The sequence below is a fragment of the Nycticebus coucang genome, chromosome 8 (assembly GCF_027406575.1).
Source record: "Nycticebus coucang isolate mNycCou1 chromosome 8, mNycCou1.pri, whole genome shotgun sequence".
In the NCBI taxonomy this organism is placed as follows: domain Eukaryota; kingdom Metazoa; phylum Chordata; class Mammalia; order Primates; family Lorisidae; genus Nycticebus; species Nycticebus coucang.
Genome location: NC_069787.1, coordinates 125163872 through 125177249, shown reverse-complemented (window position 1 = coordinate 125177249; position 13378 = coordinate 125163872). Strand labels below are relative to the sequence as shown.

At 40.2% G+C, this 13378-nt stretch overlaps 1 protein-coding gene and 1 non-coding gene across 2 annotated transcripts in view; both read right to left on the bottom strand.

Moving 5' to 3' along the window:
* The window catches only part of GFM1 (G elongation factor mitochondrial 1), a 55256-nt gene extending 48861 nt beyond the window's left edge, over positions 1-6395 (bottom strand). The window contains exons 1-5 of the mRNA XM_053599151.1: positions 6192-6395; positions 4877-5029; positions 3272-3404; positions 2618-2822; positions 450-566 (exon numbers count right to left, since the gene is read on the bottom strand). Coding sequence (XP_053455126.1) covers positions 450-566; positions 2618-2822; positions 3272-3404; positions 4877-5029; positions 6192-6281 — 698 coding nt within the window. The 5' untranslated portion in view covers positions 6282-6395. The remainder of the gene's footprint in view (positions 1-449; positions 567-2617; positions 2823-3271; positions 3405-4876; positions 5030-6191) is intronic.
* A 3854-nt stretch (positions 6396-10249) lies between these two features.
* On the bottom strand, positions 10250-10351 carry LOC128592956 (U6 spliceosomal RNA). The gene has a single exon (XR_008382159.1). It is a non-coding gene; the product is annotated as a U6 spliceosomal RNA (small nuclear RNA).
* Positions 10352-13378: the final 3027 nt, after the last annotated feature.

Below are 13378 nucleotides of genomic sequence, written 5' to 3'. Positions count from 1 at the left end.
TTAATAACAAGCAAAACGAGGAGCAACTAGGATTAAAGGCATTAAAATAAAAATTATTTAGAGAATATAGTCTTCCAGACATATTTCAAAAAGATATCCTAAGTTTAATGAACCGATCCTTTCCTTCTCTTTGATGCTTTCTTTTTTTTTTTTGTAGAGACAGAGTCTCACTTATGGCTCTTGGTAGAGTGCCATGGCCTCACACAGCTCATAGCAACCTCCAACTCCTGGGCTTAAGCGATTCTCTTGCCTCAGTCTCCCAAGTAGCTGGGACTACAGGCGCCCGCCACAACGCCCGGCTATTTTTTGGTTGCAGTTTGGCTGGGGCCGGGTTTGAACCCGCCACCCTTGGTACATGGGGCCAGCGCCTTACCGACTGAGCCACAGGCGCCGCCCTCTCTGATGCTTTTTAAAATATAAAATTTTAGTAATTTATATTTAACACTTACCCAAATTCCCCATCAAAATAGATGGCTCGTTCCTCAATAAGATCTATAACACCTTTGAAATTACCCTCCAATCCAATGGGTATCTGTACAAATGCTGCATTATGGTTCAGTTTAGACCTGAAAAATAAAAATACATTTGTTTACCTCTTTTCTTCTGTCCAATTCCTTTGAAATGACAAAACAAATGTAAAAGTAAGTCAGCGGCAGGTGTAGAACTGAGAAAGGTATTATCACCAGGTCAGACCAGAAGATAGAAAGCTACTGGAAACTAACAAGCCAAACTCAAGGAGCTCAGGAAGCCACCGCCCCATTTAGGCCACAAAAAGAACTGCACAGTAAGTGTTGTCCCATCAGATCCCCAGAATACACGGGGTCAGAAAGAGAAGGGGAAAGAACAGGAGATGGGTGCCCAGCCAGGACAGCAAAGAACAGAGGGCAAGCCAAGCCCCTCTCAGTCTCACGCGGACTGACAGCAGCAAAGCTGAGTACAGCGATCTGAAGAGGGAGTGCTGGCAGCAAAACTCTCATAGTGGGTACTGTCAGCGGACACTCATCTTTAGCCTGAATCCCCAACCAGGCTCAAACACTGAACAGAAACCGTACTCAGTGGCAGAAATTCTCACTGGAGAAGAAATATGTTCTAGTTACGACTGTTTATATCTAGACCCCTAGCTGTAACTATGGATAGAGATGTACAAAGCACCAAATATTTGAAGAAAACACAGCTTGAAAAAGAAGTGTTAACACAGCAAATAGTACTAACCTCCAAAAAGAGTTATTAAAGGAAAGAAAATAACATTTAAAGATTTGAAAAGTAATTACTTCTATTAATAAAGATGTTCCAATAAAAGAGAACATTATGAAAATTAATTACACAATTGCTGACAACTATCTTTAAAAGACAGGCTAAATAACAGAAGGCACACAAATGAATATCAACTTAGCAAGCGGGAAGATTAACCCCCAGGATTCCCTCAGAACCCAGTACAAAATCAGGAGACAGAAGGTCTGAAAACTATGACAGAAAGGTTAAAATATGGAGGCCAGATCCCGAAGTTCCAAAACCTGTTCAATGGCAGTTACAAAATGAGAAAACAAATAAATAGGAGTCAAGAAAAAAAAGAACCAAAGTAACCAAACCAATGCTAAAAGAGGCCAGGTGTGCTGGCTCACTTCTGTAATCCCAGAGTTTTGGGAGGCCAAGGTAGGAGCATCGCTTGAGCCCAGGAGTTTGAGACCAGCCCGAGCAACAAAGCCAGACCCCATCTCTACAAAAAATATATAAATAAATAAAAATTAAAAATTTTAAAATAAATAAATACAGATGCTAAAAGAAAATTTTCTTGTAATTCAGGAAAAGACTTGATGAAACAAGTCCACCAATTGCCAACCATAAGTAATAAGGACAAAAAGTAAAAACATTTAGTTTTACCAAGAAAATAACACAAATGCTCAAAAAAGAAAAATTTTACTTTTACATCCTCAAATACATCACTTCTGTAATATTTTTCGTCATGAGACACATCGCTCTTAGCCTATTCACTACCACAAACTTGGCCACCTGTACCTATCAGCTCTGCCATGTGAAACTTGACCATAAACTCTATGTATACAGTTGCACACCTACAGAAGATAAAATGTAAATGCTCACTTTTTTTAAAGGCTATGTGCAGTATATAGCATTGTGCAAAATGTAAAATACTATAAATGACACGGGGTTCTAGCTGGTACAGAAAGGAAGTTTTACTCTCATCCTAGCAAACAGGCTACCATTTCATCTCTATAGCTACTACCTAAGGGCATGAAATAAAATCCTTCAGATAAATGTGAAAACTAAAGATGATCCTTTAGGTTTGTATAAATAAAGTCAAATTATTATTAGAATCTACTCTAGGTTATAATTTTCTAATTATATCAAAACAGTATAAATTCTGAATTTATCTTCAACCCCTCTATTAGTTATTTGTCCCCATCTTACAGAAGGTAGTTGATGAGACCACATCACAAACCATACCGCTAGTGTTCCAAGTATTTACTTCATTCACATAAACAAATTTTAAGAAAGAAAAAATGTTAAGATAAAGTTTAATGATACTAAATTGTCCTTTTGGATATAAGGTTTGCTGTCCAGATCACCATACTTCTTTCTTCTTTCTAAAGCTCAGTACCTCATTTGCTTCAGGGCTCTGGTTGGGTTGGAGCCCATTCGGTCCAGTTTGTTCATGAAAGTTAGAAACGGAACACCGTAGCGCTTCATCTGACGATTCACTGTCATAGTCTGGCACTGCACCCCTCCCACAGCACAGAGAACGAGGACCGCGCCATCCAGCACTCTTAGGGCCCTTTCGACTTCTATTGTGAAGTCCACATGTCCTACAGGAGACAAAGAAGCATGGGGAGAGGGGGCTTAAAAGAGCAGTCTGAGTTTTTATCATACGCACTATTAAAAGTTTTCATCTCTCTGCTCATTACAGACGTCCTCTGGTTAGAGTGTAGATTCCTGACCTCACCAATACATTCTCTTGCCATAAGGCCCAGGGCCCAACACAATCATTTCAAGAAGATGCCAGGACACAGGTACCCCTGGAATCATCTGGAATATGCAAAAGGTAAGAACTTCCTACTTACAACTTATCAGCACTATTTCTAAAGGAAACCATGTAAGAATAAAATGCTTGAGATTCGAAGTCAGTCTTCTCTAAAAGGAATTTGGTGTTACACTTTTGAGTATTTGATACTTAAAAATTAACTGGATCATATAAAAGAAAGAACTAAATGTATTTTTCCCAAAAAGCCATAATAAAATCAAGACTGCAACTCACCAGGAGTATCTATGATGTTGATATTGATGTCTTTCCACATGGTGTAAGTGGCTGCGGACTGAATCGTGATTCCTCTTTGTCTTTCTAGTTCCATGGAATCCATAACAGCACCAACTCCATCTTTACCTTTCACCTAAACACAAGCATAGAAATTCAGATTCCTCTGTCCCTGATCCCAAGAAGAAAAGAAGCCTTTACTGGAATGGAACCAAAACACAGCTAGTTAATTCACACAATTTTCAAACAGCCTAACTGTCAAACCACATCACCTCATAAAGGAGATGAATGATCACAAATGGCCCCTGACTTAAGGTGGCTCAGCCCAATGGTTTTTAAACTTTATGACAGTACAAAAGCAGAGTATGCATTCAGTAGAAATCATAATTCAAGTATCCGTCCACCATTCTGTTTTCACATTCAATAAAGTATTCAATAAATTACATGAGATAGTCAACAATTTTATTATAAAATAGGCTTTTTTCTGGATGCAACAATAAGCTAATGTTAGTGCTCTGAGAACGTTTAAGTAAGCTAGGCTAAGCCATATGCTCTGTAGGCTAGGTATACTAAACTGATTTTCCACTTATTGATATTTTTTATTTACAGTGAGTTTATTGGTATATAACCTCATCATAAATTGAGGAGCAACTGTATAGGTTTTGCCCTATGTTAAATACAAAACCCTTTTCTGACCACTGTCTTCAGCTATGTTCTGCTAAGGTAGAACAATCTCTGCTTGTAGAACCACCCTCACTTCCTTTATACTGTTCTGCCCTCCAGTCTTGCATTAATCCCAGAGCAGACATTCAGAGAACAGAACTTTCCCAGTTCTGCTGCACATGCATCTGAAGCCTAGGTAAGAAGGACTCAGCTTTTGAAGTATGTGACTTAACAAGATAATTTTTATATGAAGAAATATTTTAAATCAGAGTCAAGTTACTCAATGATATAGTAATATCTTCAGGAAAGTTTCAAGACTTTTTAAAATAATATTATTCCGATGTATGCATTTCTGAAATCATGCTTATACTATGTATCATTTTAAGCCACCCCATCCCTACTAAAAATAGAAAAATTAGCTGGGCATAGCAGCTCATGCCTGTAGTCCCAGCTACTGGGGAGGCTTAAGTGAGAGGACTGCTCAAGCCCAAGAGTTTGAGGTTGCTGTGAGCTAAGATGCCACGGCACTCTAACCAGGGTGACAAAGTGAGACTCTGCCTCAAGAAAAAAAAAAAATCATAAACATTTCTCCACCTCATTACAAATTATGCTTAAGTATACATCGCATTGATTTAACATTCTTTTTTTTTTGCAGTTTTTGGCAGGGGCTGGGTTTGAACCCGCCACCTCTGGTATATGAGACTGGCACCCTACTCCTTGCCACAGGCACCACCCTAATCTAACATTCTGCTCATGATAGTCACAGTAATGGTCTCTAGATACATTACTCTGAATATTTCAAGCCAACTTGAGCTATTCCCTTTGTGCATGTGATTTGGTTAAAGATCCACTGTTAAAGATACCACTGTTCTAACCTTACAGGTTCTGTAAAGTTTGTACGAAATCAAGTTCTATTTAATCTACCATTAAGCATGAACCACATACCTCATGCATCTTTGCGATTCTGCCAGTGTAGTAAAGGACTCGCTCTGTCAATGTGGTTTTCCCAGAATCGATGTGAGCTGAGATTCCAATATTTCGTATTTTTTCATTAGGAACTACACCTGAGGAACACCATCGCCAGGACTTCCAATTAACCTGAAAAAAACAGGACAGCTCAATTCATTGCACTTTTTATAAGAGATAACAGACAAAATGGGTATGGTGCACATCTTTCCTTCAAGGAATCTCAGTGAACATGACATAGCCTGGGAAGGAAGATGGGAAAATGTTTAAACCTGCAACCAAAGGAGGGACTACAAAGAAGGCAGAAAAGACATGCTCTTTAAAATGAATTAGTTAATTAAATGAAATTAAAATCAAATGAGACAAACCCCTTTGCCAAATATTACATGTTTGAAAATATGCACCAGGGCTGATAAATGCAGAAAGAACCCCCCAAAACTACTTTAATAGAAAATGCAAGTTTTAACTTAAATTTTACTTTAATCCCCCACACACACACTTTATTGTAGCTAACAAAGACGTTTCAGAACTTGCACGCTTTATACAGTGGCGTCAACAGCTCCAAGAGAGCCCCAGAAGATGTCTAATTCCCTCTAAACAAAAAAGTTCATGAAGTATCTTTTTTTTTTTTTTTTTTAACTTTACTGGAGGTTGGGGGAGAAATCTTGTATTTTATGAAACCAAAAGACGATATAAACCCCTCTGTATAGGACTACACATCCAAAAACAAACGAGATTTGCGTGACAGAAAAGGCTCAACATCCGCCCTAAGCCTACGGTCGCTGCCAGCACTACCACAAACCTGCCCCAAAGGCTTTTATTCACAAACTTCTATACCCTGATGAGAAACAAGACCTATGAAACAAGACCTCTCATCGGGGAGATGAGAGCCAAATCAAGTAACGGAGGGCCGGCTGAGAAAGGGGACAGTCGGGCTAAAGACATCCTGTAGTGAAAAGAGCACTGGACAGAGTCAGAAGTTTGGGGTTTGAGTCCTGGGCACACAACTTTTTCAGCTGTCTGATCTTCACCCACTATAGCTCCTCTTTCAGGTACCATCAATAAGACGCTTAGCCGTAACTCGGGGCCCTTTGGGCACCGAGAAGATGCTCACGAGGAACCGGCTTAAGTGCAGCTACGGAGAGGCTTTGCAGCACCGGGGCACGATCACTCGTATTCCGAGCTGTTAGCGAGGAGGTCTCAGGGAAGGAAGGAATGTCACTGCCTCCACGGCCCTAAAAGGCCCGCAAGGTCCCGGGAACAGTCCCTGATTCGGCCTCGCCGGCACCAGTACCTGCTTCCCCCGCCAGCCGAGGGCGGCAGGGACTCGAGGCAGCGGCCCGCGCCCCACAGCCGCGGCGGCGGCGGTTCCCAGCAGCCTCATGGCAAGCGCAGACGGGCCTGAAATTCCCGCGGTTCCCGGTCTTCGCTGCCGCTGGTACTACAGCGAGAACCGCGGCAGGTCACGCTGCAGCCGGCGCCGGAAGAGCGCCCTGGAGCAAAGGACACCAGGGAGAAGCGAGGGCGGGGGAAAGGAGAGGAACTCCTGGGCCGAGGCGCCGACAGAGCCTCCGTTTCCCGCGCGCCTCCTGCCGGCGCGGAAGAGAAAGTGCAATCGGCTTCCGGAGCTGATTGCTGCCCGGGAGGTGGCAAAGCCCTGTGGGAAAGGGAGTTCATTGCCTGAAAGGGAAGGTGGAAAAGTAATAGTGAATTAACCACCAGTTATGGCCTGGAGCAGTGGCTGACGCCTGTAATCCTAGCACTCTGGGAAGCCGAGGCGGGTGGATTCCTGAGCTCAGGAATTGGAAACCAGCCTGTGCAAGAGCAAGACCCCATCTCTAAAAATAGCACTGTGGTGGGTGCCTGCAGTCCCACCTTCTAAGGAGGCTGAGGCAAGAGGATCCCCTGAGCCCAAGAGTTTGAGGTTGCTGATAGCTATGACTCCACGGCACTCTACCCAGGGCCCGAGAGTGAGACTCTTGTTTCAAAAAACAAACAAAAACAAAACCTATCAATTGCAAGTATTTTTTTTTTCTTTTTTAAAAAGGTTATCAAGTCAAAAATACAATTTCTGTACTTTTTCTCATTTCAAAATATTTTATTGTTCAATGTCAGACATTTTAGGTCCAGTGCATGTGGGACACTGTAGCCTTGATGATCCCACATGATTATCTTAGAGGCATCTCCAACTTAAGATGTCACAAACTGAGCTTCTGATCTTTTCCTGAAAACCTTTTCCTACAGTTTTCTCTGTCTCACAAATGGAAACTCCATCCTTCAAGTGACTCTAGCCAAACATGTTAGTCACTCTGACACCACTCTCTGGCCCCCCCCCATCTAATTTGTCAGTATATCCTATAGGCACTACCTTCAAAATAATATCCAGAACTTTCTACTTCTCCCCATCTCTCAACACTGCTATTTCCGACAGAATTATTGTAATAGCCTCTTAACCAATTTCACTGCTTCTGCCCTTGTGGGTCAGTAGATGACATTTTAAAGTCATTGTTTAATGCTAAGAAACATCCAGCTGAAATCTGGCAAAATGCAGTAGAATACCACCCCTTTGGCAACATGCCCAAAGAATGCTTTCTTATTTTCACCCCTGTATTGCTTGGCACCTACATTCTCCTACCCAAAGCAAGTCACCCTTACTGTCACAAATGACTAATACCCAGCTAGAGGATAAACTGGAGCTACAGGCCTCCATGCTGCAACCAAATACCCAAATGCTTTTCAACAACAAAAAAGACACAACAAAGTCATCAAAAGTTTAGTTAACTTTAAAATAATATAGTTTTCATTATTTGAAATTATTAAGTGATTAGGTATTTATAAAATAAATGTACGTTTTTTAAGGCTATCTAATTGAAGTTTTTTGAATGTGGTCGTATTTGATTACAGCTAAATTAATACAACCTTCTAATGGTGAAAATGTTCCCCATCCCTGTGATACCGGAATTTCTTCTTCAGTAGGTTCTTGGTCTCCGTGATTTGAAGAATGAATCCACAGATCAATGGTAAGACAGGATTTATTTACACAAAAGAATACAAAAACACCAAAGCTCCCAGCAGGGAGAGAAAACTCCTGTCAGGAGAGAAGAGCTCTTGCTCTGTCTCCGGCTCTTTGTTTAGGGGTATATATGGTCGCATGGGGCCCTCAGTAGTTACGTCCGGGTCGCGAATGAATGAATGTTTACGATCCCTTTCATTCCCAGGCCTAGGAAACTTAATGAAATTGACCAGGCCTAGGAAATGGGGGTTCCCTGTTTAGCCATTAAGCGCAAGGGGAGGGAAATTTAAGGTGCTGGTGTCTCCCCAGCAGTTGTCTGGCCCCTCCGGCTACTGGAGCCTCTTGCGGAGATCCCCTGCCTACCCTCCAGCCCGCTGGTTCCTCCACTGGTTGCCACCTCACCGACACCGCCTATCTGCCCCTGCCCCAGCTGCACAGAGTTGTCTGGGGCGCCACGTGTCCTGTATGACCTGGGTTAGAGTCTTTGCTCGTCCCCAGATACAGCATGGCTCTCTCCCTCACTTTCTTCCCTTCAACCTTTCTAAAACAGCAAGGCCCTCCCCCACTTTCTAACTTCTCACCCTGTTTCAGAGCATTTCTTAGATTTATCTAGACACTTTAAATGCATAAGTATCTGTTTATCATTTAACTCTCAGTGAAAATGTAAGTTTCATAAGGACAGTGATTTTGTTTGTTCATTGCATGTGATTACATGTACTAAGTGTTCAATAAATATTTGTTGAATGAATGAATGAGATCAAAGAAATAGGGATCAGGGTGGTGCCTGTGGCTCAGTGAGTAGGGCGCCGGCCCCATATACCGAGGGTGGCGAGTTCAAACCCAGCCCCCGCTGAACTGCAACCAAGAAATAGCCGGTTGTGGCGGGCGCCTGTAGTCCCAGCTGCTCGGAGGCTGAGGCAGGAGAATCGCGAAAGCCCAAGAGCTGGAGGTTGCTGTGAGTCCTGTGACATCATGGCACTCTACCGAGGGCGGTAAAGTGAGACTCTGTCTCTACAAAAAATAAAAAATAAAATAATAATAATAAAAAAAGAAATAGGGATCAAAGTAAATTAAAGATACAAGAAAAAAAATCAGAGACTCAGGGATGAATTTCAGATTTACTTTTTATATATCATCCATGTAGTAATTTGCAATGAAGGATTTAGAAACTGGTTTGATAAATAAATTCATTAACATTAAATATACATCCTTAAATAAACTTTTTCACTTCGAGACATTAGCATTGTATGGTTTTTGGTAGAGATGGTGTCTCATTATGTTGCCTTGGCTGGTTTGAAACTGGAGGCTTCAAAGGATCCTCCCACCTCAGCCTTCCACAGTGCTGGGATTACAGGCGTGAGCCACTGCACCTGGTCTAGTCTTTTTCGAAAGACTTCGAAAAATTTAATCTTCATGTGCCTTTATACGCATTTGTTTAAAAATACTAATTATGTAGATGGATAATAAAATTAAAATTTACTTTAATTTTTAATTGTATATTAATTTAATATAATCTTATCAGGGTATTAAGTAAAACAGTATAGCTACTACATTGAAATTACCATTTTAATAAACCAGTAGTTTTCTTAAGTAAAGGTTTATATTCATTATCTTGTATGTGTATATCTTCATGTTTTTCTATAATTATTATACCAAGCATATTCCAAATTATTTTTATTAATCACCACTTTTAACCAATGTAATCAATTTTTGCTTTCTCCAAAAAGAAAACCAAAGGAAAAAAAATCAAGAAATTTCTAGCTAAGTTTTTATGAGTACACATTTTAGATTACTTTTATAAATTTTTAAAAATTTTAATTGATACATAATTGTACAAATAATGGGGTACAATGTGTATTCTGATATATATACACAATGGATAATGATCAAATCAGGGGAGTTAACATATCCATCACTTCAAACATTTATTATTGTTTTGTGTTAGGAAAATTGAAAATCCTCATTTCTGCGTACAATTACATATTGCTTCACAATCGGGATATGTTCTGAGAAATGTGACATTAGATAATTTTGTAGTGCAAACAATCAAAGAATGTACCTACCCAAATCTAGATGGTATAGCCTGCTATACCTATACCTAAGGTATAGGACACACCTGTTGTTCCTAGGTTCCAAACCTGAACAGCGTGTTATAATATTAAATACTGTAGACAACTGTAACACAATAGTAAATACTTGTGTATCTAAACATATCTAAACATAGAAAAGGTGCAATAAAAACACAAAACCATAGTATTATAATCTTATGGGATCACTATGGTCCATCAGTGACTAAAATGTTCTTATAAGCTTTATTATGGTGCTAGAAAATATATAATAAAAATATAGAACACTTCGTGATTTGCATGTCATCTTTGCACAAAGATTATGCTAATAATCTGTGTATTTTTCCAATTTTATCACATGTGCTGCCAAAGCAAGAACCTCTGTAAGTTTCAAGGTGACAACATAACACATCTATAATATTCAAAGCATTTGCACATTCTGTTAATTCACAGTCATTTGGAATGTATAAGAGTAAAAGTAAATTGAAGTTATCTTGAGTAACCAAAACTTTGATCATTTATTATTTAGAAATTGCCAAGTAAGCAAGAACTAATTTAAGGGCTTGGAAAGTTAATAAAGGATCTGAAAAATTACAATTATAGTTAACCTAGTCCTTATTGTAAGTAGGAGCCTAATGATTTCATAAGATCCTAATCCCTTTAAAAGACACCTGTATTATAAGATTTTCTAGTTAAACACCATTTTATATTTTGTAATCTTGCACAAATTGGTGGATTCAATGATAACTTATTTGACCTATACATTAAATATGGGAAATTTAGAAAGTTTAAATCATAAAAAGTTAAGCCTTAGTTTTATATAAACTAGGATATTTTATTAACCTTCGTTTGATATAATTGCCTTTAAACATTAATTCACTATAGTTTTCCCCAATTCATTTATCAGGAATATTTCATAAATATTTTTATAAACATAATTGGTAACTCTTATATTCATAATCATTATTTTATATATATATATTTATTTATTTTTGCAGTTTTGGGCTGGGGCTGGGTTTGAACCTGCCACCTCTGGTATATGGGGCTGACACCCTACTCCTTTGAGCCACAGGCACTGCCCATATTTAAAAGGCGCTTTTATCTTGAAAACTTGTTTCTTAAAACCATAGAAACAAAGGCTATTATTTAAACTCACTTGTCCACATTTTTAATGACCAGAGGTAATGACTTCTTTTCTCCTAGACATTTTTGACCGTTTATCTGGACTAGATATTCTTGAATTGCACATATAATAGAATTTTTTCTGATGAAATCACCTTTAAAATTTTTCATGTGGAAGAAAACAATAGGGAGAAAAACAGGAAAAAAATGAACTAGAGCCACCATTAGACAAATATGAAATTATCCTTGTGAAAGGCTAATTCTTCAAGGAGAGAGGAGAAAGTTTAAATGTAAGCCATAATCATGCACTTAAAAAAAAGCCAAGAAGTATGGAAATAAAAAATGGGCAGTCTTCTACATTAAACAAAATGATGTCTACTAGACAAATAAGACAAACACTTTCCTCCTGCAGTTTTGATTGTTTTTATTTTTGCTGGTTCTTCTAAAGTCCCTCTCAAATGAACTGTCTTCTTCATGTCAGAGTTCCCCAAAGTTCACCAACACCAAAGTTATGGCAGGAGATAGTGCAGATTTATTATCTGACAAACCCATGAAAAATGGGCTGACAGTCTGTCAGAAGTAGTGACACTGTTATGAGTGTGTCAAGGTTTAACCCTTAAACTAAACCACCTGCGTGCTGACCTAAGGAGCATGAAGAGGCCGTGCCACAGGAGGAGGTCGCTCCTGAAGCAAGCTCCTCATACACAGACAAGATTGAGGAAAGTTTTCTTTTTTTTTTTTTTTTTTTCCTGAGACAGAGTCTCACTTTGCTGCCCTTGGTAGAGCATTATAGCTCACAGCAAGCTTGAACTCCTGGGCTTAAGCGGTCTTCTTGTCTCAGCTTACCAAGTAGCTGAGATTATAGGCACCTGCCGCAATGCCTGGCTGCTTTTAGAGACTGGGTCTCTTGCTCAGGCTGGTCTCCAACTTCTGAGCTCAGGCAATCCACCCACCTCAGCCTCCCAGAGTGCTAGGATTACACAGGTGTGAGCCACTGCCCCGCCTAAGAATGAGGAAAGTTTTCACTGACAAATAGTGTGAGATGGGGGGCAAGCAGAGAAGGCAGGAGACAGTGCTTAAAGCCAAGGACTGCAGAGAACACCAAGTCTCATTAGAAGCCCTAAATCTCAGAAGATAATAAACAGAATGCTGGGGCCAAAGTCCAGAATCCAGACTTACTGCAAAATCCACATGCTTGGGAACAGAGGGGCCTCAGGAGGTCTCAGATATGTGCGTCAGTACCAAATTGAAGGTCCCAATCCAGGCAGTGAAGGTCTTGGCCAAACCCTGGTTGAATCTCAAAGTTTTAGCCCAACAAACCTAAGACCACCAAGAATAATCCTATCCTTTACAAAGTCAGGCTCATAGGCCCAGTGCAATGAGGGAGCCCACACATCAGAGGAAGTGTGGGACCCCAAATGAAGGGTAAGATTACATGATCGCATTCGGGGAAAGAGTGGCATTTAGGTGACATTTAGATGGGGTTTTAACAAAAAGCAAATCAGACTGTTTTGGACTGTTTATTTGGATTAGATATGCTTGAATTGCACATATAATAGAATTTTTTCTGATGAATTCACCTTTAAAATTTTTCAAGTGGAAGAAAAGAGTAGGGAAAGAGCTGCACATAACAGTGTCAATATAAGGCCTGTACAGCAAAGTGGATCCAAGTTCTGTTTTCTTAAAAAATGATAAAGTTTGGGTGGTGAATGTTCAGTACTGAAATCCTTGATCTGAAGAAGCGCTCTCACTCGAGTCATGTATTGAGGCTGCTGCTCAGCGTCAAAGTGACTTAGATTCTTCAGGCAGAAGTGGAATGTCTCGGGTTTACTAATATCATTTCAAAACACCAAATTTATAATAGCTTATATTTTATAGAACAAAGTTTCTCAATGATTAACAAAATAGTCACCCAGGGCAGCGCCTGTGGCTCAGTGAGTAGGGCGCCGGCCCCATATGCCGAGGGTGGCGGGTTCAAACCCAGCCCCGGCCAAACTGCAACAAAAAAATAGCCGGGCGTTGTGGCGGGCGCCTGTAGTCCCAGCTGCTCGGGAGGCTGAGGCAGGAGAATCGCGTAAGCCCAAGAGTTAGAGGTTGCTGTGAGCCGTGTGACGCCACGGCACTCTACCTGAGGGCGGTACAGTGAGACTCGGTCTCTACAAAATAAATAAATAAATAAATAATAAAATAGTCACCCAAAAAGGGAATGATCATGACACACTGGCGGTGCGCCCTTAGGAGAACAGACTTTCCCGACACCTTTGCAGCTGGCTGTGCCCG